General features: G+C 41.8%; 1 protein-coding gene across 2 annotated transcripts in view; it reads left to right on the top strand.

Moving 5' to 3' along the window:
- Nucleotides 1–4,677, top strand: part of LOC121277844 (venom phosphodiesterase 2-like) — a 177,861-nt gene extending 173,184 nt beyond the window's left edge. For both annotated transcript variants that reach the window (XM_041187534.1, XM_041187535.1), the window contains 2 exons: nucleotides 3,912–4,068; nucleotides 4,464–4,677. In XM_041187534.1, the coding sequence (XP_041043468.1) occupies nucleotides 3,912–4,068; nucleotides 4,464–4,634 (328 nt within the window). In that variant the 3' untranslated portion in view covers nucleotides 4,635–4,677. The remainder of the gene's footprint in view (nucleotides 1–3,911; nucleotides 4,069–4,463) is intronic.
- Nucleotides 4,678–26,494: the final 21,817 nt, after the last annotated feature.

Below are 26,494 nucleotides of genomic sequence, written 5' to 3'. Positions count from 1 at the left end.
AGCTCGACTACATGTTCATCGTGGGTGGAGAGTGTCCTCAGCTCTAGGGCTCCCCCTTCGGTCTATGCTGTCTCCTGTTTGTTGCGGGAGGTCTTGTCCTGTAGAAAGACAGATGGATTGACTGTGAGCACGATGGATGAAAGAGCAGTTCAGGAGCATGCATGCCTGTTGTGTGTGCTGAGCCTTCCACTTTGAGGGATTAAGGCACTGGACATAATTGTCCCAGATTTTCACTAAGTGCAGTAGTGGGCAGGGAAAACAACGTTTTACCCGCTGGCTGCACTGGCAGCTTCTCATGAAGCATCATCCCAAATCCATCAGATTAATTAAGCGTTCCCGGGAAACATGCCATTACGATGGTGATCGGGCTCTCATTTGTTCACCACCCCATCACTTCGCTGCTTCATCATGCCAGCTGCCATCTTTAAAGTGCAGCCGCACGCACATCTCTCAGTGCTTCTAGCCCAGGACAGTGACATGTCCCTCAAGCGTCTTTTGGATATCATGGAGGCCCGCTATGATGTCCTCTATCCCCGCTCTGACCGCAGGATGGCAGCAGCATCACCAGTCCAGCATGGCAGGTGGTGGCTGCTGTGTTAAGCCAACACCTTGCAAAAGAGGACAGCCACCCAGTGCCACAAGAGGATGAATGATCTTCTCTGTTCTGCCAGGGTAAATCACTCTTCTCATCAATCTCAACTCACACACTCACAAACCCATCACACATCCACAGGGCCGTCACTCACTGCTAGCTCAAGGGACATCATCATTCGCTCTCTCACACACAACTTCCATAATAAGAGCATAAGAAGGCCATTCAGCCCATCGAATAAATTCTGCCATTCAATGAGATTTTGGCTGATCTGATAATCCTCAACTCCACTTTGCTGCCTTTCCCCCAAAACCCTTGATTCCCTTACTGATTAAAAATCTGTCTATCTCAGCATTGAATATACTTAACGACCCAGCCTCTACAGCCCTCTGTGGTAAAGAATTGCACAGATTTACCACCCTCAGAAAGAAGAAATTCCTCCTCATCTCTGTTTTAAATGGGTGACCCCTCACTCTGAGATTATGCCCTCTGGTCCTAGACTCTCCCACAAGGGAAAACAACCTCTCAGCATCCACCTGTGAAGCCCTCTAAGAATCTTATATGTTTCAATAAGGTCGCCCCTCATTTTTCTAAACTCCAATGAGTACAGGCCCAACCTACTCAACCTCTCCTCATAAGAAAATCCCTCCATCTCCGGGATCAACTTAGTAAACGTTTTCTGGACTGCCCCCAATGTCAGTATATCTTTCCATAGATAAGGGGACCAAAATTGTTCACAGTGTTCTAGGTGTGGTCTAACTAGTGCCTTGTATAGTTTTAGCAAGACTTCCCTGTTTTTATACTCCATTCCCTTTGAAATAAAGGCTAATATTCCATTTGCCTTCCCTGTTACCTGTTGAACTTGTATGTTAGCTTTTTGGGATTCATGCACAAGGAGTCCCAAATCCCTCTATGCTGCAGCCTTCTGCAGTCTTTCTACATCTAAATAATATTCAGCTCCTCTATTCTTCTTGCCAAAGTGCATAACCTCACATTTTCCAAATTTTTGCCCACTCACTTAACCTGCCTATATCTGTCTGTAGATTCTTTGTGTCATCCTCACCACTTGCCTTCCCACCTATTTTTGTGTCATTCGCAAACTTGGTGATAGTACATTCACTTGCCTCATCTAAGTCATTAATATATATTGTAAATAATTGAGGCCACAACACTGATCCCTGTGGCACTCCACTAGCTACAGGTTGCCATCCCGAAAATGTCCCCCTTATTTCCACCTTCTGTCTTCTATTAGTTAGTCAATCTTCTATCCATGCTAATATACTACCCCTAACACCATAGGCTCTTATCTTTTTAAGTAGCCTTATTTGCAGTACCTTATCAAACGCATTTTGGCAGTCCAAATATATTACGTCTACTGATTCTCCTTTATCTATCCTGCTAGTTACCTCCTCAAAGAATTCTAATAAATTTGTTAAGCATGAGTTCCCCTTCAAGAAGCCATGCTGACTCTGCTTGATTAGATTATGTATTTCTAAATGCTTTGCTATTACATCCTTCATAATACCATTGTCCACATCCCATCCATGGGACCACTCACCACCCACACATGCCAGGCAGGCTTATCATTTGGCCTGGCAAGCATCCCATTTACACTTTCTCCATCTCTATTCATGCTGGACAAGCTGTCACACAACAAGCGGGAGAGGTCACTTACCAGCGGAGGAATGACTGACATCAAGGTCCTTACAGACTTCAAATAGGGAGCCATCCAGCTAGCCAGTTAGGACTGGACTATTCCTGTGCAGGCCATGAGAGGTGCGGTGGTTGTTGGGATTGGGAGGGGTGACAGTTGCATAGTCCCTCAGGAGTTAGACGAGGAGCTGAATCATCCCAGATTTCCACTAAGTGCGGTAGCGGGTGGAGAAAAAAGACGTTTTACCCACTGGCTGCATTGCCGGCTTTTCACATCGTATCATCCCAATCCTGCCTCATTAAACATGCATCCCCAGGAAACACGCCTTTTGATGCTAGGTGGGCTCTCATTCGTCCGCCATGCCATCACCTCACCACTTCATCATGCCGGGCGCCATATTTAAAGTGCTGTGTGCACACCTTTGAGTGCTTCCAGCCCAGAACCACTGCAAAGGAGACATGGCCCCAAAAGGCAAGAAGACTACAGAGTCCGGTTTAATGATGCGTCCCTTGAACACCTTTGGATGCTGTGGAGGCCCGCTGTGATGTCCTCTACCCCTGTTCTGCCAGTACGAGGGGGAGCAACATCACTAATCCAGCTTGGGAGGTCGTGACAGCTGTGGCCAGCGCCAGTACCCTACAAAAGAGGGCAGCCACCGAGTGCTGAAAAAGGACAAGCCTCTGGACTCAGTCATACCTCATTTGTTGGAGCTGCAAAGGCAAGCTCGGGAACATCAGGAACAGTTGTCCGCTGCACTTCTCAGATTGCAAGGCACATCTGAATCCCCTCTTCCTGTGACTCCAGCAGCTCCAGCTCCACAGGCCGAAGAGTGTTCCATTGCCACACAGCAGGACCCCGAAAGTAGGCCGAGGCCCTCCAGGCCCTACCTCTCCAGAGGACGCCAAGATGCAGCAGTAGGGTTAGGAAGACTAAGAAGATGTAGTTGCACAGCCTAGGCACGGTGTTAATCACTTGTACATAATATTCACCATTGTAAGTAAACTCCCAAGAATGTCTCCCTGCCTATGGTCCCTTGTTCTGATGAGCAGTGTTTGTGTCACAAGATAAAGACAGGTGCCTCAGTCCAGGGCCTCTTCCCTGTCCTTTGATCCTTCAGACCAAAGTGATGGTCCAGCTTCATACCCCCTGAACACATTACTGATGCCTGCACCCCAATGGTGCTTGTCATTGCTGCCAGAATGTAGTGGGCAGGCATCACAGAGTTCCGTTATTCTCTCTGTGTGCTCTCAGCACCTTTGAGGTGGGCTGGCCCCCATCACACCAGCATCTGTGACCAGTGATGCTGTGCTCCTGAAAGGGTCAGGTGCTGAAGGCAGACAAAGGATCAGGCACTTTCAAAGTTTCATGGTTGCGTCTACATGACCCTGATCACAGAAGCAAGTGAGCTGCCCTGGGCCAGACAGGAGTCAGACATTCACTGAGGCTATGTGAAGATCTATGGAGTGTCCTCACTGCATGTTGTCATTCTCCTCATGGATTCAATTGACTATTAGGGCCTGTCCGATGAGGAGAAAATTCTCCCCAATATAGGGCTTTTTGAGTCTGGGGAAATTGGAGTAGAATGAACATATGGACAATTACTGATAATGTATTAACTAAATAAACTATTTTTGTAAAAATTAACTATTTACTTTGTTTTCAAAGGAATGTTAAGGATGCACAAATTCCTATCCCAACTCACTACTACATTGTCCTTACCAACTGCAAGGACACCATGAAAAGCCCTCTACAATGCGACACCTTGCTGGATGTATTGGCTTTCATTCTGCCTCATAGACCTGACAACAGTGAGAGCTGTGCAGTAAGTAAACCTGAAGCACTGATAGAGTTAGGAATCACTATTAGAATTTAAGTGATTGGTATCAGTAAATGTAAATGCAGGTTTTTTGATAGTAATTTTGGGAAATGATTTTCGTGAAATTTTTAATAAAATTATTGAAATTGCATCACTTTTAAATATGTTAAAATATTTAAGAACTAGAGTACATGGAACTAAATTGCTACATAAAATTAAATGAAAACAAATTATCTATTCAGCCTTCCCAGCATGGGTCTTTGGTTGGCTCTAAAGGCCACCAGTTTTGCCTTTCAAGGCTTTAATTCTTTTTCTGTAGTTATCTGCATTGATAGCATATTCTTAGCAGACTTTGATTTAGATATTTTTTTAAAAGTGTAACTTATTGAGTCCTTTGACAGGATGGCAAAGAGGAATCCCAGTGGGTTGAAGAGCGAATCTGGGCTCACACAGCACGAGTGAGGGATGTGGAGCTGATCACAGGACTTGATTTTTATCAGGAAAGAAAGCAGCCGCTCACTGAGATTTTACAGCTGAAAACATTTCTACCAACAGCTGAAGATCAAATATGATTTTTATTTCACTGAATTGTAATAAAGTATACAGTGACATTTTCACGTTCGTAATGTATTTATTTTGTTTATGCATAAATGTAATTATGGAATTTGGCGAGCAGTGCATTTTGGACGTGCTTCAAAAGAAATTCTGGTAAAAACCAAGAGATTCAGGATACACAAAAAGTAATGAAAGTGTAACACAATAAAATGTTACCATTTTCATTGGGCATATTCACCTAATATGTTTTAATTTTTAGATTAATTTTAAACTTTTTTCAAGCACAACAGTTTTGTAGCTGGGGTTGGGTTGGAAAATGTACAGGGAGAATTGGTTTGGGATTTACCATGCATGTCTAGGGTCATGTATGTATTGCCATTTGGCTTGAGGATTCATCGAATCATAGAATTCACCGCACAAAGATCAGCAATTCTTGCCACATTTGGCAGACATCAGGGACCTGACATGAAATTGAATGTAAAACAAAAAAAAAACAGAATTACCTGGAAAAACTCAGCAGGTCTGGCAGCATCGGCGGAGAAGAAAAGAGTTGACGTTTCGAGTCCTCATGGCCCTCCGACAGAACTTGAGTTCGAGTCCAAGAAAGAGTTCTGTCGAAGGGTCATGAGGACTCGAAACGTCAACTCTTTTCTTCTCCGCCGATGCTGCCAGACCTGCTGAGTTTTTCCAGGTAATTCTGTTTTTGTTTTTGTTTTGGATTTCCAGCATCCGCAGTTTTTTTGTTTTTATGAAATTGAATGTATTGCTTTATTTAACTACATCTGCAGTATTATATTATCAATTTTGTAATTTGCACTAGCATTATCACCATAAAAGTATAATTGGCAGAATATAAGTTATACGGTAATATATTATCCAACACTAGTAACAAAATACAATTTTCAAGGTTACAGTATTTACTTGGCATTAATAACAAATGTAGCTTTCCATTAAATCTCTAGCTTTGATTTTTAAATACAGTTTTGTATAGTAACAAATTAATAGTTTTCAACAGTTCAGCTGTTGCACTGATTCAGGTTTTGTTAGTTTGTCTTTTACTGTCTGCCTTCTTAGCAATCTTCTTAATTTTCCTTTTTGTTTTGCAAGTAAACTTCCGTAACATCAGCACCTCCAAAAATGTTCCAAATTAGGCATATTTGACATTAATCAAATATCATTTCACATAGTTGGACCAATAGTAGAAATAAATGATAAAAACAAAAATACTGTGCATGCTGGAAATCTGAAACAAAAACAGAAGATGCTGAAAAAACTCAGCAGATCTAGCAGCATCTGTGGAGAGAGAAAAAATAGTTAATGTTTCGAGTCCTTATGACTTCTTCATTTAGAAATAAATGCATTGTCTACAATTATTTAAAAAGGGCTGATTCAACTAGTAAAGGTGTGGATGTGAAATTGATTAGTATAATAGCATTTACTAATTGTTTTAATGAATTTAATAGATGTTACAGCACTGTTGTTGATCGTAATAGCAGACAGGATGACTTGCTTTGAGCTAGCCCAATTAATTTTTCTTACATGAACTTATTGTTACTGGCTCCAAGATCAAAGAAGATAAATCACATCATCTTTTCTGGAGCCAGTTAGACACATGCTTGGAAAACTCAGCAATCATGGTCAGGAATTTCCTCAATTAGCTTCGGTTGATATGTATTGAATGGGGTTTCCTGCTGAACTTCCAACAGGCGCGAGGAACATCCAAGTCTATGTTTGCTTCATCCATCCATACAACATTAACTCACTAGACACAAAATTAGAAAAAGAAAAACTTTTTTGCAGCTATATTGTTTGCTTATCATTCTTGATAGTAATGTCTGTACTTTATTATGAATTCAGGTAATACAACAGGATCGACCTTACAATGTAGCCTATAATTTGAGTACCTAATTTTATGCATTTGTTATTGTTTCTTCATTTCTCAGATTACAGAACTGTTATGCTTTGCTGCCTTTTATTCTGCTTTTGTGGTGTCATTGCAGTGTCATTACTACCTGTAGTTATACTGCTCGCTCATAACACCATGTATTTGATGGTGCACATATTTGAGTGAAATTCCAATATCAGTGTGATTTGTACTCTTTGAAAAGGACTGATTATGTAATTACCCTTTTAAATCATTAGAATGGAAAGCTCAAATTATAGGCTAAACCGTCACATTCATGTACTGGTGTGAAAATACTGAGGCAGAGTTTCCACTCGGTAGGTTACAGTTCATTTCTGATCAAAATCATTTGTATGATCATAAACATAATATTTCCTGTGAACCTGCACAACTGAGTGACATAGAAAGTAATTGTTTATTTCTTCTTATGAAGTATTCATTGGTATTTAGGAGTAGTAACTTGTTTCAGTTTAATTAACACATCTGAGAATGGGTTTACCAGCTTAAAAATAGGCATTTTTAGTGAGTGTCCAGTCCTCTACCTGTGTACAACTAAATTTAAAATCCATTGAAAATTTCATATTAAAAACTATATTGGCCCATTTATTATTTTTATTGATATACACTAGTCAGTACCTTTGTGAATTATTTTTTGATGTGGAAGAAGCTCTAAGATGTGGCTACTAGGGCATATGTATGTAAGAACATTAATACAATTTGAAAAGCCTTCCCTAATTAGCTGAATTTCATAATGTTGACCTTGGGGCATAGCTGGTTTTGTGGGCGGGCCTGACCCAGCAAATTGAATCTGAAAGCAACACAGAAGATAATGGAAAACGAGAGAACAAGTGGTTCGGGGTGCAACTCACATGTTTAAAATCCCCTAATCTTTTGCACTGGTTGAGTCGACTCAACACGATTGCACAAATATTACTGATGTTAGCAGGCGGAAATTTTGGGAAACCCCATTGTACTTTAATTAGCTCTCAAGCTGGCCTTAACATTCAAACTTTACATTTTTTCAAAGGATCAAAATTAAAATGGAGCTAACCTTTTAATAATTTCTTATTCCATAAAAGGGACAAAAAAGTGGGTGGACTGAAAAGCTCGGAGGGACAGTTATGTTGACTAAGTTACTAACCTTAAAATGTACGCTGTGCTCACCTTAGTCCATTCTGTCTAATGTACTGCAGTTCAAGAACTGCTGCAAGAAGTTTTCTTGTAATTATACTTCTATGCACCCTTACACATGACTGGCTGTGACTGATGTCTCTTTAATTGTATATGGAATGCACAATTCAAGCAGAATACCTGACGTGAGAATTGTTTTAAAATTTCAACTAATTCACTGTTTATAGAGCACATAGGCATATTTACATTTAATTAGCTGCAAAAATATTACCGCTAAAATAATTGAGTGTATGAAGAGGGCATCTTGATAGCTATGATCATGCTTTTGTGGCTTTTTTTCATAAAGGCTGTTCTGGATTGGCAAAGAAGACATAGAATGAAAGGGCGACATTATAGAGCAACATCAATTTGGTCATGTTCTAACTCAGGGACATACAAAGACAACTCAATCACATTACTCATTAATGTATCAACATAACAATGACCTACTTGTATGTTTTTTTTAAATCAGGAATAAAAAGTGAAATTTTAGACGGTGTTTTTGATTTTCGATGTGTGTTTAATGGAAACTTGTAATAAATATATTTTTCATCTCTGTACAACATAGAAATTATTATTTATGAAAAATTTTTAAATAGATCCATAGTAGAAGAAAAATGCACTGTTGCATATTGAAGAGGTTTATTATAATGCTTGCGGAGTCATCAACAGCTAATTCAACTGTACGTCCAGGGTTTGTTGCATTCTGGCATCTCAAAATCCCCAGTAAAATGTATGGTGAGACTGAAATGCTGCCTCAGTTATTTTTTAAATGACATGTGGACTAAATTCTGTGATAAGCTGCTTGCCTGTATTCCAGAGTTCAATCCAGGCCATTCATTGTGACATGAGTTGGGCACTTTATATCATAACAGAAAGATTTTGGGGCTCTTGATGGTGATTTCCCAGGACATTCGAATCTGGATTTTATGAACCCAGTCAGACATGGCAATAGTTTGTCAACCTGGGTTGTGCTTGAGCAATTACTTCCTGAAGGAAAGGCAGTTAATCCTTCTCTGCACATACAACAGAAATTAAATTTCTAACTTGGGGTGGGTTGGGATTGAGGGGAAGCATGGCATTATTGGGAGAAAGATAGTATTCAATGCTTTTGCAGTAAACTCTTAGGGATTTGCTACTGAGCTATTATTCAGGTAATAAAGCAACTTTAGTCGGAGGGAAGCTATGATAGCACCATTGCTCCCATTTCCACCCAAATATTTCTCTGGATTTCAATGAGGCTGGGAGCAGGATGGAATAGAATAGGTCGGCAATACTTGAGATTTTGAAGAAACATGGACAAGGACCGAAAGGAATTAAAGGCATGAAAAACTAGGCACAGAGGACATCGCAGGAATGGGCTGAAGAGGAGGTAATGTATCCTTTCCATGACCACCAATAGATTTTGTACTATTTCGGAAATTTATATACATATTTCACATGGGTGTGATTAAATGTGGCATATCTCCCTTTCAAAACCAGCAGCATCATCCCTCTCCTCAGATTAATTCATCTATTTTCTATTCTTGCAAACTACTACCTATCTCCAACATTTTTCAAAGTCATCCGATATTTTTGCATCCCAAATCTCTGTTCGTCTTTTCCACAACTCCACGTTTGAATCTGTCAAATCAATCTTTAGTCTGACCACTGTACCAAAAAAGCTATTATTAAAGTCAGAAATGACAATATCTGATTGTTGCACTATTCCTCAATCTCCGGTTCAACTTTGCTGCAGCCTTTGTCTTGATCAACCATATTATCCTCCTTAAACCCCTCTTATACACTCACTTAACCAATACAATTGTAACCAGGCATCTTTAACAATGACTTTGCTTTTAATATGCATGCTGTTACCTCTGAACTCACCAAATGGTCTGTCTTGGCTCCCTGTTCCTCTTCATCTGCTGTGGCTCAGTTGCTAGCACATTTGCCTCTGAATTATAGGGTTCTGGGTTCAAATCCCCCTCCTGGGCTTGAGTACAAAAATCCAGGCTGACACTCCAGTGCAATACTGAGGGAGCATTGCATTGCTGTGTCTTCATTGGCTGTAAAGTGCTTTATGACATCTGATGGTTATGAAAAGTGCTATATAAATGCAAGTATTTATATCTTTCTTTATACTGGAAAAAGGTTTTGCTGACCAAACCTGTAGGTAACAAGTTGGTCAGAAAGTTGTGAGGGTGGGAGGGAATTCAGGATTCCACCATATGCTGTGGAGTTTTAACCCTGTGTCCTATTTGGCCCTGAGCTTAATTTCTGACCCTATACCCTTTCCGTTAAAGAAAAATACACCTACTTCAATCTCCAAAACACTGCCCATCTCTGTTCATGCCACACCTGTTTGATACTAAAATCCTTATCCATGCTTTTCTCATCTTCACACTTCCAATGCTCTACTGGCAAACCTGTATAAACATCAATCCAATGGAAACTCTTCTGCTTGTATCTCATCCTCCATTCAGTGACCCCCCCCCACCCCTCCCCGTTCCTGACCCTCTCCTATATCCAACTTAGAAACCTTATCTGTGTTAAAATCACTTTGTGATTCTACCCTCCCTACTTCCTACATATAGCCCTACAAAACTCTTTGCCTCTATCCCCATCTCTTCCACCATAAAAACCTTCTAAACCGATCCATTTGACCAAGCTTTTAGTTAAGCCTGATATAGCTTTGCCTGGTATCGGCTTTGTCTGATTATATATTTGTGAACTGTTATATAAATGCAAGGTTTGTTTCAGTAATCTAAGTTATTTTGGCTATTTTTCACAGTTTTGTATTATTTAGATTTTATTCCCACTAGCATTTATTTTCTCATGAGCCTCTTTGCTAGTTGTTCTAAATTAGTGTAAAATTTCAGTGATGACCTTCTTAATGAAGTGTAGATGCCTCAAACATTGGTCATCACTGAGATTTGGCTCCCTTGTAACCATGGGTTGATATTGCCTCCCACAGAGAGCCGCCGTCTTCCGCCTCTTCCTCCACCTCCTCCTCCGAGCAGCTTGTTCAGCTTGGCCTGGCCTTTGCTCCCTCTCCTCATTATGCTTGATTCCAAGAGGAAGGCTCACTAGCGTTTCAGTTTGTCTGAGCACAACTGGTTTGTGCAGAAGCCTTGAAGTTGGCAAATGTACTTCAGCGCCTGCCACATCACTCCCTTTCGAAAATAGAAACAACGATAGAAAACACCAAAAACATGTGGAATTGTGACAACAGCCAAAGAAACAAACAAGCAACTGAACTGAAAATAGATGGTGATCCCTTTAAATAGCATTGGTTCCTTTAAGTTACTCACCCTATGTGTGGTTGTGCAAAGTTAAGAGTGGTCTCTTTTGGAGGGTTGAGCTCCAAAATGACAGCACTCATGTCAAATCAGCACTGGCCACTGATTGATATCATGGCAGCATTAGGTGTATATACACTAACCGCTTTACCAAGGTGTTCAGTATGCTTCTTTTCAGAAGTGCGTGCATGGGTTTCATATGACATCTGGAACCCTAAGGGCACTCAATGCCCAAAATACAGGTGCTTCTGAACCCAATTTTGTCCCCTGATGTCACATCCAAGCAAAAAGCATAATACTGTAGATGCTGTAAATGCAGATAAGCTTAACTGAAGAAATGGACTTGGTTGATTGTAAAATTGAACCAAATTATGATATTTCTATTTGAAAAATAAATCTTTTGAAGTAATTTTGTTTGGTCTGGAAAGCTTATATCCAAACACCCTGAAAAATAATCATGCTATTGTTATGACAGTGGATCACAGCCCAAATTACTTACAGGCATATTGATCTTTTTTGAGGAAGATGTGGTTTTCAAAAAGGACATAAAAGCAAAAGCTGGCTGAGACTAAAATGAAACCACTTTCTGGGCAATTCCTATCTGGATTACACTTGACCGACTAGTTAGAGAGGCTCTGGAATGTCACACCAAAAAAGATGTCAAGGCCTACTTCAGACAGAGACATTTGAAAGTGAGCGATGCAATGCAAAAGCCTGAGCTGTAATCTCCTGTGGTTGTGGGAACAATGGAGACTGATTACCACCTCAGCAGAAATCATTTCCTGTTGAGTTCTGTCTCAGAATGTGGAAATGGTCTAAATTGAAAGAAAGCAGATTCTGGGTGAAAGACATGGTTGTTTTTCCCTTCCTGGAATACGTAAGAGAAAGGGTTAAAAAGCTAGCTGCAAACCTAATCAGTGTGTGCTAGTTCTGGTGTGCTGTAAAGGTCACAGCGGAAGAACAGCAACTAGGCATTCCTGTGGCTTATAGGTAAAAGTCTCCCTCTGGCTGGAGGCAAGTCAGCAAAGCCACAGTCAGAAAGGAAACAGGACAACTCCTTCAGCTAACCTGCAGAACCAAGTATCTCCACATCAACTGCCAAAGTCAGCTCAGTTGGAATCACCCAACTTAACGGCCATAACATTTCACCATCTATTCCTCATGGACAAGCCAAAGATGATTTATTTTTTTAAACTTTTATCTTTGGACTCAACTTCATATTTCTGACCTGTGTTTATGTGTGCTACATTTTTATTATTTTATTCTCGGGTTTCAGTAACTAATAAACTAGCTCTTTCTTTGACTCAAGAAAGCCTGGTTAAATTGCCTTCATCTAAAACATAAATACATTTGGACAGGGAAAGGAATCTTTTATAAATTAACCTTGTTGCAACCAGCCAAGGGGGTCAAATTAAGAAGGGGAGCCAGCTCATCCCTCCTCACCCTGGAGCATCACAATTTGGGGTATCTCCTCCGGGATTATAAATTGGGGGACCTCGCCAGGGGTCGGCCGTAACATTATATGACTGCCCAACAGCCGTGGCAAAAATTTGTTAAGGTGACAGGATGTCTTTTGTGACTCTCAAATGGCTTTCAAAAATGTTCATCCCTTATTGGGAACATCTCCTTTAATTTTTTCCAGCCCTTTAAGTTTCAGTTACATATAGTTTTTCCATTCCGATATTTGAAAATCAACAATTGAAAATCATGAACTGTTTTGACAAAGGAAATAAGGGGCAGAGTTTTCGGGATGGTGAATGGGGGCAGGGTAAAATGAAGCGCGGTGAGTTGGGTGTGCTTTCGACATCACCACGCGTCATTTAGATTTTCAGTTTGGCGAGTGCACACCCAAGTTGGCTGCGTGCCCGCCGAACTGTCAAAGGTCTATTAAGGCCTGTTAAAAACTAATTAACAAACCTAAATGAGCTGCTCCTCCAACCTTAAGGTTGGCAGACAGGTGAAGAGCCCAGGCGGTCTTCGCATTTTTCATGGAACCTCATTCACAGGCGGGATGAGGTTTCATGAAGTTTTCATAAATTAAATAAAGTTTATTATTAACGTTAAAAAACAAAAACAGAATTACCTGGAAAAACTCAGCAGGTCTGGCAGCATCGGCGGAGAAGAAGAGTTGACGTTTCGAGTCCTCATGACCCTTCGACAGAACTAGGTGAATCCCAGGAAGGGTTGAAATATAAGCTGGTTTAAGGTGGTGGGTGGGGTTTGGGGGGGGGGGTGGTGTTAGTTGGGGGGAGAGAAGTGGAGGGGGTGGTGTGGTTGTAGGCAAAAGCACCCTACTCCCCAACCCCCACCTATGGCACCACCCCATGCCCACTCAAAAGATGTAACACCTGCCCCTTCACTTCCTCTCTCCTCACTGTCCAAGGGCCCAAACACTCCTTTCAAGTGAAGCAACATTTCACTTGCATTTCCCCCAACTTAGTCTACTGCATTCGTTGCTCCCAATGCGGTCTCCTCTACATTGGAGAGACCAAACTTAAACTGGGCGACCGCTTTGCAGAACACCTGTGGTCTGTCCGCAAGAATGACCCAAACCTCCCTGTTGCTTGCCATTTCAACACTCCACCCTGCTCTCTTGCCCACATGTCTGTCCTTGGCTTGCTGCATTGTTCCAGTGAAGCCCAACACAAACTGGAGGAACAACACCTCATCTTCCGACTAGGCACTTTACAGCCTTCCGGATTGAATATTGAATTCAACAACTTTAGTTCTTGACCTCCCTCCTCCACCTTCAGCCCCCTTCTGTTTCTTCCCCCTTCCTTTTGTTTTTTTCCAATAAATTATATAGATTTTTCTTTTTCCCTCCTATTTCCATTATTTTTAAATATTTTTAAATCTTTTATGCTCCCCCCACCCCCACTAGAACTATACCTTGAGTGCCCTACCATCCATTCTTAATTAGCACATTCGTTTAGATAATATCACCAACTTTGACACCTATGTGTTCTTTTGTTCTGCCGTATGTGACATCTTTTGATGATCTGCTTCTATCACTGCTTTTGCCTACAACCACACCACCCCCTCCACTTCTCCCCACCACCAACCCCCCCCCCTCCCCCCCACCACCCCCCACCCCCCACCACCCACCACCTTAAACCAGCTTATATTTCAACCCTTCCTGGGATTCACCTAGTTCTGTCGAAGGGTCATGAGGACTCGAAATGTCAACTCTTTTCTTCTCTGCCGATGCTGCCAGACCTGCTGAGTTTTTCCAGGTAATTCTGTTTTTGTTTTGGATTTCCAGCATCCGCAGTTTTTTGTTTTTATTATTATTAACGTTCCTTGACATGTCTCAGCTCATGTGACTCTATTTTCTTTCCTTTAGTTAAAGTTTTTAAAAGCTAAATAATCTCCCTGAGGTACCTCTGTGCCTCAGGGGGACTTCTGCGCTCAATCACGTGCATGCACGTGAAAAAGCGCAGGACCCGACTCAGGGAATCCCCTCCTGCCCGCACAGGGAGTGCTCAGCGCTTCCAGGTGTGCGTCACGTTGGGTGGGCCAATGTAAAGTGGTGCCGATCGGTCGCGCCCACCCCTGCACAACCCCTCCGACCAGGGGGAAAATTCTGCCCAAGGAAAAAATATTTTCAATGGCAGAAAGGGCTTAAGATGATAGGCAAAAGAACCAGAGGTAGCATGAGGAAGGCTTTTTTGCTGCATTGTGTTTTTATGATCTGGAATGCAGTGTCTGAAAGGATGGTGGAAAATTCAATAATAACCCTGAGAACAGAACTGAATAAATACTTGAAGCAAAAATATTACACTGCTGTGGATAGCTCCAGACAAAGAGCTACCATTGGTATAATGGGCCAAATGGCCTCCTTCTTTGTTGTGGCCATTAATTGCCTATTTCCACATTTAGCCTAGGGGCAGGAAGGCTGACTTCAACCTCCTCCACCCCGGACTTAATTGAGAGGAGTCAGATGGCCATAGGCTCTCTATCCTGTGCCTTCTTGCCCAATTAAATGCCACTCTCCCACCTCCCAGCCAATGGGGGGAGGGCATTAAATTCCTTCCTATGATTCTAGTGCACTCCCCACATTTATTTTAATTCGTACTTGAAACTTTCTAATGAGCTGACCTCAGAAAATTGGATACATCCATATATTTGTTTCAATAAACAATGGAAAAATCTATCCTATCACCTGTTTGCCATTCAGGCCAGGAACATCCCAAATTGATCCCCAGCACATGCTGGTTTAGTTGAACAGAACCAAGGCAGTAGAAGGCCTGTTAAAACTCCACATGCTCATTATGTTGTTCAGCAACCTATGAATATATCAACCAGCAGCTCCAGCAAGCCTGGCCCCATGATGACCAGAGCATCGTGACTAAACACTCCTTTTGTTATTGCCCTATCCTGCCCACTCCTGAAGCCATGTAATTTTCTGGTAGGGACAAAGGAAAACTGCTGTAAGTTACGTGTGTAAACATCTGATTAAGGGCAGAATCAGCCTCAGGTGTGAAAGAGAAAATTCATTCAGATGTTTATTGTTTGTGATGTGCTACATTACATGATGCCAAGGTGGAGGCGAAGTGAAATTTATCAAGGGCAGTTGGCTCATAGATTTGACTCCCTGCTACTGACAGCACAGAACAACTTTGAGAACTAGTGCAACAATTTAAGCTCATCAATTTGCTGATGAAGTTACATTGTTTCATAGTTTGCCATTGTGAGATTTGAACTCTTGATACTCTTTTGAGTAAACCTGTTTCCATCTGTTTCAGATGAAGTTACATTGTTTCATAGTTTGCCTTTGTGAGATTTGAACTCTTGATCTGGGGGTTACAAACCCAGTACCATAACCACTTGGCTATTTAGGCCAAGCCTATAATTAACGTATCTTTGTAACTCTTTCGAGTACAAACACGTTTCCATCTGTTTCAGATGAAGTTACATTGTTTCATAGTTTGCCATTGTGAGATTTGAACTCTTGATCTTGGGATTGCAAACCTAGTACCATAACCACTTGGCTATTTAGGCCAAGCTCATCAATTTGCTGATATTGTAATTATGCAGTATTGTTGTTTGTAATCAATCAATCAAGATCAACTACAGCCAATATGGTATGTTCAGTTTAATCAGAGTTAAAATGCCACACTAGCTGCACAGCAAAAACATGCAACCGTGACAAGTAGTGAATATTGGACTGGTCAGTCAGAGCAGCTGGCATGCACAAACACGTCTTCTCTTCTTTTTCCTTTCCTCTTCTCATTACCTCATGTCTTCATCACTGCTGAAACTACCCAAGAGTATTAGACTGTGGTCAACAAGAATTCACCCTTAGGAGTTTCTGTCCATTTTCTAATGTAATTGAAGCCCTTCCAAGCTTTAACCTTTATACCCTTTTTCAGGGGTTGAATGGGGTGTTATGTTGACTTGTAATAATCCTGTAAGAGTTCTTAACATAAAGTATCCAATGGTGCATCAAGTTCTTTGTTTAAACCATGGAGTAAAAGACCACCCTTACATTACCATCCACCTTCCACAGCCTGCTATAGCCATTATACATACTTTCTGTCCTTAATAGCCAGGTCTTTACTTCATCCACCCTCACCTGATTCCATGTTGTTCCCCATGGTCAATTCCATAACTCCCTTGAATACCATATTCAGCTTTCAAACTACTTTCAGGGGCATCATTGCTCATATTTGCCTGTTATTGGTTGTTTAGACCTAAAGCTGTTTTTGTGGCCTGTTCATTATGCGAACTAATCTAACTGTTCTAATTCCTTATCAGACTATTGAACCATTGAGCAATTCACTAAAACAAAAAAAAACAAAAACAAAAAACAAAAAAAACAAAAAACAAAAACAAAAAAACAAAAACAAAAACAAAAAACAAAAACCAAAAACAAAAAACAAAAACAAAAGCAAAAACAAAACAAAAACAGAATTACCTGGAAAAACTCAGCAGGTCTGGCAGCATCGGCGGAGAAGAAAAGAGTTGACGTTTCGAGACCTCATGACCCTTCGACAGAATTAGGCGAATCCCAGGAAGGGGTGAAATTTAAAATAGTTTGTATTCTCCTTCCACACACTAATTAACTTTTGCATTCCAGCAGCATCTTAATTAAGCCAGGTTAAATGAAAATCCTAAAACAACTTTCAAGTACAGTTATTTGTTTTAAATGCCTATTCAGCTGATCTCCCACTATTGCAGAGGCCTCTTTCCAGACTGGCTACCATTATCTAAGAAAGATCGTTCCACTAGCTTTGTTTCTGGAGAAACTTAAGCAATTTTCAGTAAAACAAAACTTACAATACTAACCTAACCTTCTACCTGTTTCAAGCTGATTATATATCAGAAGGGAAAAGTCCTCAAATGATAACACAATCCAGGTTAGATTTCCACAGGCAAGATATGTAAGGTGTGTGAGACATTGTAATATTTTCCTGTAACACTCACATTCTGCCCCTTTAAGTGATGTTGCTCTTTAATAACCTTTGCTAATTCTGCATGAACTTTGCTCGAGTAAGATGTGCGTAAAGCTCCATCTAGTGGCAAGTTAAAGTAGCTAAATATTTGAACCTTGGCTTATCGATACTTTCCACTGTAGAAGTCTGTTGTAGAAATAAAATATATTCCTTTAATGTTTAAATAAATAAAATAAACTTCCTTTGTTATCTATCTTCTTCTCTCCTTATCCATGAAGATATTGACTCCTTGCTGGGCTACAGTTCCAGAGGCAGCAACACCATTGGGCAAATGCCCATTCTTCGGTGAATTTGGTGGGCTGTGAAGGGAGTGATTTCACAGTCCTTACTCATATCCACAGATATACTTTGGTGCAGCCAACACTCTCTCACCAGCCCCTGTCTCAGTGTAATAGTTGTCAATTTCAGTGGCCCCACTGCAACTCAGATCAACTAACTTTCTCAAATTAACCATTTGTGGAACATTTTGATTATGACTATTACAAAACCTGCATATATAATGCCTTTATTATACTATAATGTTCAAGATGTTTCAAATTGGCCAAAAAAAAGCAGAATCAAGAAATTGAAGAGGAAGGATTAAAGTCCGTAAACTAAAACAACATCTATTCTGTGTTCTTTGTTTGTGGGATGTGGGCATCACTGGCTAGGCCAGCATTTATTGTCCATCCCTAATTGTCCTTGAGAAGATGGTAGTGAGCCGCATCTTGAACCGCTACCATCTATCTGATGTGGGTACATCCACAGTGCTGTTAGGAAGCAAAATCCATGTTTTTGACCCCGTGACGATGAGGGAGCTATGAAATATTTCCAAGACAGGGCAGTGTATGAGTTTGAGGGGAACTTGCAGATGATTATGTTCCCACGCTTCTGCTGCCCTTGTCCTTCTAGGTGGTAGATGTCATGGGTTTAGGTGATGTTGTCAAAGCAATTTGAAAAAGGGAAGGGGGATAGCAAGATGGAAGGATGTGTGGGGAATGTTTCACAGTGTGGGACAGTAATGATTGAAGGCTCTGAACTCAGAGAAGGATGCAAAAGAGGTCATAGTCAGAAGAGAATGGAGCATTTATGGGCTATATCAGTTTCCCGAGGTGTAACCTATACATAGGAGGGATAAAAAGATGGTGAAAGTTGGAAAGCACCGTGTTAGTATGGCCATGGACTTAGTGCAGGATGGAGTGTAGGCAGAAGAATTTCAGATGAGTTGCAATTTGTGAAGGGTGAAACACAAAGGCCTGGCTCAGAAAGAATTTGAGTAATTAAATTTGGAGATGACAACATGTAACTAAGAATTTTAGTGACAGAGAATAAGGCAGAGTTGCGATGTTACAGAGATGAAAAAACAGTTTGGGTATTGAGTACAGCATATGGTTTGAAGCTCAGCTTAGAATCAGACAGGACATTCAGGTTGCGCATCACTCGGCTCAGTGTAAGGGAGCACCTAGAGACACAGGTAGCTGGATGCTAATTATGTGGAATTTTAGGCAGAAGTTGAACATGATGTCTTCAATTTTTCCAATGTTGTGTTGAGGGAAGTCCTGGTTCATCTAAAACTTGAATGTTGACTAATATGTGCATAAGCACAATGATGGTTAGGAATCCGGGACTGGTAGCAGAGCTGGGTATTGTCAGCATATATGTGAAAGTCGAATGCATGACTCACGTGATTTAGCCACACAAACAAGTAAAAGAAAGGGGGTGGTGTTGCCTTCGATATTGTTAAAGCTTTTATACTTTGCATCTGGTATTTCTAATTGAAGATCTGAGGCAGCCTAGACTGGCGAAGGATGACAAAATTGTGACAGCTGTCAAGAAAGTGAGCACATACATTCAGGAAGCTCTTGTTGTGGCCGCAAACCAGTTGGACATTGAGGGAGTGGAAGTTTTTCCTGTTGATGTGTCTCACTGGTTGGTCACTGGGTGCCTTGATGGTAATATAGGTGCAGTCAACAATAACTTGCACTTGGTTGCAAGTGAAACCCAGTGCCCTCTGAGCTGTGATGCCCCATCAGTTGTGTATCTGATGTACTGTCTAGTCTTGGCAAAGAGGGCATTTGTCATCTGGGTGATGCAGCAGTGAGCAGCTGCCTGTGAAATGCCACAGAGGTCACCCTTGTAAGGATTCAGCAGTGAAGAAATTTAAGGCCACAGTTACCTTGACTGCTACTGGGAGGGCATGGCCATCAGCGGAATGATGTGTGAGCTCCTTCCCCAGTGCGAGAACGCAGATGTCACTGACCATTTGCCTAGAGGGTCGCAGTTTCCTTCAATACTGGTTCCTAGTCCTGTCCAGGTATCTTCAGCTCTGCCTGTAGATCCTGTGCTCATGGTGTTGTTTCCTTTTCCTTGATGCCCCTGGTGTGTCTCCTCTAAACTCCTGATGGAGGTGCTCTGCCCCTCTTGTACAGGCTGCAGTTCCTTACCTCCAATGGCTCAATTTTAGGGTGCAGCACCCATTTCCAGAGACAGCTTTTCTGGTTCTAAGGTGGAGTCCAAACAGCTGTGTCTACTGTTCCAATGCCCATGCAATGCTCCTGAACTGGCAAAGTTCTTCATGCTGACTCCTTCCCCAATCTACAATGGGCTGACTTTTCTTTCCTTTCAGCTCTGATCAGCTTTTAGACTTTTAATTCTAAAATGTTTTCTGGACTCCTTGATTGTCCTTAATTTGGTCCATGCCTGCCTCCTTCAGCTATTCTGAGGCAGAAAACTCCTGAGCTCCAGCCACATTCATGAAATTTTGAGACAGGTTAAAACATCAAGCTATTAACAAATCCCTTAATGACCTCAATTGGCCTTAAGACAAGTGTGGGTGAGTTTTCAGGCCTGCCTTTCCCCCACCCCACCTCCTCCCCCGACCCAGCCCCCCAGCCCTCGCAAAAATGTCTGACGGCCGGAGGTGAAAATTGTCACCACCTCCACCTTTACCTTCAAATTTCTCAGTTTCAATCACATCTGCATTGAAAGTTTTATGTTCTGGTTCAAAGCTTCTGAAGTGTCAATGCTCTGTGTTCTTTTTGACTTTTGGTTCCCAGATGTTGTTAATAATTGAACTTTATGTCTGTAAAGATCAGAAACTCTTTATGTTTAATTTTGCCATGCTGCCTAGCTCAAAAGAAAAACCAGATCGAACTGGTTATGTACACAGGTGTGAAATGTGGCCCCCGGCACACTTACAGATAACACGTTAGTTCCTAGCCAAGTACTTCCTAGCTATTTACAGATAATTCGACAATATATAACAGTTGTTACAGCAACATGAGGAGGGGTAAAAATTGACTGCCATAATTTACCACTCCAGGTCTGTCTGTAGCAGTTTTATTTGTGAATTTAGGAGGATGAAGGAATTCTCTCAATGCTTGTGTTTAACCATTTACGCACTGATTGCAAAGAAGCTGATCTGACAGTTTTCAAAAAGGGTTTACTCTTTATTGAATTAAAAACGTACCCAGGTAAAGATAGCAAAATATTTTTAATTAAGTAGATCTGTACTTTTTGAGCTTTGGCGACTCACATTCGCACGTACACAAGCATGCATAATATATAGGTTATTCTGGGGGTAGCTGCTTTCTTAGCCAAATTAAATACTTTTCAGTTTGATACTGAAAAGGTAAAAAAAGAGTTCATGGTTTATGAATTCTTTGCTGGACACCATGGCAGTGATTTTTCCAGGTTCCTTTAAATTCCAGGGGTTGAATTGAAGACCATGTAACTGCAATTGCCCGAGACAATTTCATTTTTAATCCATAATCCATATTTTCTAGCAATCGATGAATTTTGCTCCTGAGGTTCCTTTCGATGGAAATTCGCTATTTCTTTGCTAGATTTTTAAATTGTAAGAAATAGGGTTTTAACTTGAGAAGTAAGCAAGAAGGGAACTCCTTTACTGCTCCATTGGCAGTTTCTGAATTCAGCAGCTGTATTAAAGAGATTCCAAAATGGTTACAATGACCTTCGTTCCCCACAATGATTTCAGAAGGGGTTTGTTTATCTGATGTCAGAATCTGGCTTTTATCCAATGGCTTATAATGCCCCGGGTACTAACTTCTGAAGGAGTCATTATCCATTTTGAGGACTGCCTTCCAGGTAGTTATTGTCCTGGTAGACATTCGGTCTCTTATGGGGAGGTAACCTTATAAAGATGCAAATGCTATGTCCCATTCCTTTCAATAGTTCCTTTTTGAAGTGGACCTTGACACCCTCAGGTGTGAAATGAGCAACATGTCAATGCATGTCTGAAGTGCAATCATACAGAAACTTTCCAGAAAAGTGATAAACTTTTAATACCAGACATCAGGTGACTTGTAGCAGCCATCATTGGTCTGTGTCTTTTCTTGTCTTTAAAAGGCCCTTTTTAAACAGTTCAGTATATGTTTGGTTAGCTGGTGAAATTACTCAGTCACAATCCCCGTCATTGTAACACAGTCAATGTTTTCCCTCTGAAGTTGTCCATAGGACACTGGGCTGCAGCTCTGTCTCATCATAATGCATGTCTACACAGGACCTGGGTAATATCTGGACTTGGACCATTCATGTCAGATAATCAAGACTTCAGGCAACAACAAAATAATAACTAAAGCAAAAAAATGCAGATTCTGGAATGGAGGCAATGGTGTAGTGGTATTATTGCTGGACTAGTAATCCAGAGACCCAGGGTAATGCTTTGGAGACCTGGGTTTGAATCCTGCCATGGCAGATGGTGGAATTTGAATTCAATAAAAATCTGGGATTAAAGTCTAATGATAGCCACAAAACCATTCTTGGTTGTTGTAAAAGCCCATCTGGTTCACTAATGTCCTTTGGGAAAGGAAATCTGTCGTCCTTACCTGGTCTAGCCTACATGTTACTCCAGACCCACAATGTGACTGACTCTGAAATGCTTTCTGAAATGGCCTAGCAAGCCACTCAGGTGTAACAAACAGCTACAAAGGCACAGCAAAGGAATGAAACCGGACAGACCACCCTGCATCGACTTAGGCACAGGAAATGACAACGGCAATCTCAGCCCTGTCGACCCTGCAGACTCCCCCTTACTAACAGCTGGAGGCTAGTACCAAACTTGGGAGAGCTGTCTCACAGACCAATCAAGCAACAAACTGACAAAGTCATCCTTATGGAATCATACCTTACAAGTAATGTCCCAGGCACAACCATCACCATCCCTGGGTATGTCCAGCAGAGGTGGAAGCACAGTGGTATACAGTCGGGAGGTAGGTGCCCTGGGAGTCTTAAACATCTACTCTGGATCCCATGAAGATTCATCGCATCAGGTCAAACATGGACAAGGAAACCTTTTTCTGATTACCCACCCTCAGCTGACGAATCAGTGTTCCTCCATGTTCAACATCACATGGAGGATGGCAAGGGTGCAGTATGTACTCTGGATGGGGTACTTCAATGTCCGTCACCAAGAGTTTTAGATGAATCCAAGTTGATGTTGGATGCAAGATGAAGGCTGACCAGGAAAGAATTCAGATAGTTTAGTCCAGAAGCAACAAAGACATGAATAAGGGTTTTTGCAGCAAATAAGCTTAGATGGGGTAAGGTGTTCTTAGCAATGGAAAAAATATGGGGTTGGAAGCTCAGCTCAGGGTCAAATAGGAGGCCAAAGTTGCGAACAGTCTGGTTCAGTCTCACACTGTGGCTAGGGAGAGGAACAGAATTGATATGCAGAGAAGCAGAGGAAACCCAATTATCTCCACTTGACCACCAAATGCATACTCATTACTGAGTCACTTAACATCAACATCGTGGAGGTTCATTACTAATCAGAAAATGGACTAGACCAGCCTCTTCAGCACTTTGGCTACATTAGCAGGACAAGCACTCTGTGATGAGTGAATCTCCGCCTGATCCCTTAAAGCCACTTCTTTAAAGACTCGGGTAAGGAATATGCTGGAATACACACCACTGACATTCATGGGTGCAACCATAACAAAAGTCAAGAAGCTCAACACCATTCAGGGCGTTGCAGTTTACTTGATCTAAGGCAGGACATATCTCAGGATGGTGTGCAGTGTTGGCTGATCAATATGATTCTGTGGGTACGGCTGTAGCAGAATATTTCTTGATTACTAACAGCTCCACCAACTTGGCAGCAGCTATTGATGTTAGTGAGGAGGACCTTGCAAGTTTGAATAGGTTGGGATTGCTTAATATGCAATCTATCACAATGCATTTGAGGGAGAAGGATAGTCAGGATGGTAGATTTAGATGGGAAAGGATATGAGGAGGTTCAAGTGGCGTATAAATGCTAGCACTGACTGGTTGGGGGCAAATGGTTGTTTGTGTGCTATACATCCCATGTAATCCTATTGTTATGCCTGGTGAAGGCATAATCTATTCATAATTTAACCATGGACTGCATTAAATATATAATTTCCTGGAACTGTCTTAAATTTAAAAATGGACATTAACAAGGTGGCTAAGATGACTGTCATGGGTCAGGTGACTTTTGCAATTTTTGCAGAGACTCAGAAATATCTCAGGCCTCCAGAAAGTTCCTAATCGGATAATGCTGGGTGGGGGCCTCCCCTTTGAATGGATGTACCCAGACAGAACCTATTAATGGAATTTTTGCCTGCTTTTGTTTGTGGTTTACCCAAAACTCAAAATCAATAGACTTTCAGACTTCATGCCTCCAAATCTGAAACTTAACACAGAGAGCTGCAGAAGTCAGATTATCATAAGTAGGTGTGAACAGACGTCCTATCCTTACCCCATTCCAGAGCAATGGTTTCTAGCTTTAAACTATTCTGAATGGAAAATAGAATTATTGGTCATGTGACTGAAACTGGCTGCAGGTAATGAATGAATCTATTAATCTAAGAACTAGAGAGAAATTGGTCATTCTACACAGAATACCAACTGCAGGACATCATCAGCAGAAGAAGGCAGTACACACGTGCCTTTTTAAACCTTGAGAGTGTTACATCTTATAAGTCTTACCAACTGTTCCTTTTCAAAAGGACTAGTATAGAAACTTGACCTCTTAGTAAGATAGCCACAAGTAACCGATTTCATGATCTGCTGAAAAAGCCATCTCTTTGAGGGACTGCTGCAACAATGTTCATATACAACCCCAGCTATTCAACCACCTAGATTACCTTTTCAGAGTGAACTGCCTTCTTCAACAGAACCACAACAACTGTTTTTCTTATGATGAGCCGAACTCATGAACCATGAACTATTCATTTGTTTACAACTTGTAAAAATACACTATCCTCGCTAACTGTATTGTTTTCCTCGAGCACATGTGTACTTGAGTGCTGAGTGATTGACAAAGCGTTTAGACTTTCAGGGTCAATGTGTGCATAAATAATCCTCTTTATTTAAATTCATGAAAGCTAGCTGCTGAGTAGTTAAAAATTGACCACACACCCAGGAGCTAAGAAACATACCCACCTTCCTTTCCAAGAACACACTGACATCAGACAGTAAGGGAAAGGGGACAAGGGTTTCAGTTCTCTCCTGCCTCTGCCTGCTACAATACGTAAAGATAGAGGCTATGCAGAAGAATAAGGAGGTGGATGACGCTAGTTCATTTTCTGGGAACAAGGTTGTAGAAGTTTGAGGTGACAAGTGAAAGGCCAAGTAAAGGAATAACAGTGGAGATGTTTTGATGAATAGGTGGTTAAAGGTAAGGCTGCTTGGTATTTCAAAATGATATTGTAAAGGACTTGAAGTTATAAGTGCCTCAGGAACAGTTTTTTCCATGACTGGAAAGTGAGAATAGAGTGATTGAAAAAGATTTGGATGGTGTAGATAATGGGCGGAATTTTCCCAGAACTGCACTAAATGGAGTCCTACCCACCCAGAAAAATGATGGGTTTTCATGCCGTATTGTCCCGAACCCGCCTCATTATTTATTCACTCCTGTGAAAACGCCGTTTCCACGGTGAGCGGGCTCTCATTCGCCTTCCCGCCATCACCCCTCTGTTGCATCATGCCGGCCATCTCTAAAAGGCAGTCATCAGCACACCGCTCATTGCCACCAGCTCACTACTACTGAGCGGGAGACATGGCCAGCAAAGGGAAAAAGACTGCAGCACCCGCTTGAACGACGGTTCTCTTGAACGACTGCTGGATGCCATGGAGGCCAACCAGGATATGTTCTACCCCCACTCTGGCTGCAGGATGGGTAGCAAAGTCACCAATCTAACTTGGGAGGCCGTGGCAGCCCTGCAGAGGAAGACAGCTACCCAGTGCCACAAAAGGATGAATGATCTCCTCCATTCCACCAGGGTAAGTCACTCTTTTCATCACTCCCAACTTACACACTCAAACCCATCACACACCCACAGGGCCCTCACTCACTGCCAGCGCAAAGGACATCACCATTCACACTTTCACACACTGTCATTGTCCTCATAGCATCCATGGGACCACTCATCCCTCACATAGGCCAGGCATCCTTATCAACTAGCCCGGCAGGCACGATACACTCTCTCCGTCTCTATCCATGCAGGACAAAGTGGCTCACAACAGGCGGGAAAAGTCACAGACAAGTGGAGGGATGCTGGAGATCAAAATTCTCACAGAATTCGAAAACAGAGCCATCCAGCTGGCCGGCGATGACTGGGACTGGTCTTGTGCTGACGTTGAGGTCGCTGCTGCTCTACCAAGTGAGGATTCAGCAGTGCAACATTCATCAGACAACCATGCCATGAGTGATGTGTCCTCTTTCACAGGCCACTATCATGCACTAATTATCTCTCCTTGTTTTCGCAGGCACATCTGCCAAACAGCCAACAGAGTCCATGACCCAGAGCCTCCAAACAAGCCCCAAAGAAACCTCTGAAGCAGAATCTGAAAGCACCCTCCCTGAAGACCCGTCATTGTGCTCACCCACACCCTCCACCAGTGCAGAGACACACTCTTTGGTGGGACTTTTCTTCAGAGTTACCTCGGGATCACAATCTGGTGAGCGCACAGCCCTTTCTGATCCACAGCAGGCAGAGGCAGGGACTTCCCAGGTCTCCGGCACTCAGAAGACTGCTGGATGTCAGAACGTTGCTGAGTCCGAGTCAGATAATGAGCCTCTGGACTTGGTCATGTCACAGTTGCTG

Source organism: Carcharodon carcharias, chromosome 5 (genome assembly GCF_017639515.1).
Source record: "Carcharodon carcharias isolate sCarCar2 chromosome 5, sCarCar2.pri, whole genome shotgun sequence".
Taxonomy (NCBI): Eukaryota; Metazoa; Chordata; class Chondrichthyes; order Lamniformes; family Lamnidae; genus Carcharodon; species Carcharodon carcharias.
The sequence above is the reverse complement of the archived record's forward strand: the minus strand, read 5'-3'. Positions and strand labels throughout refer to the sequence as shown.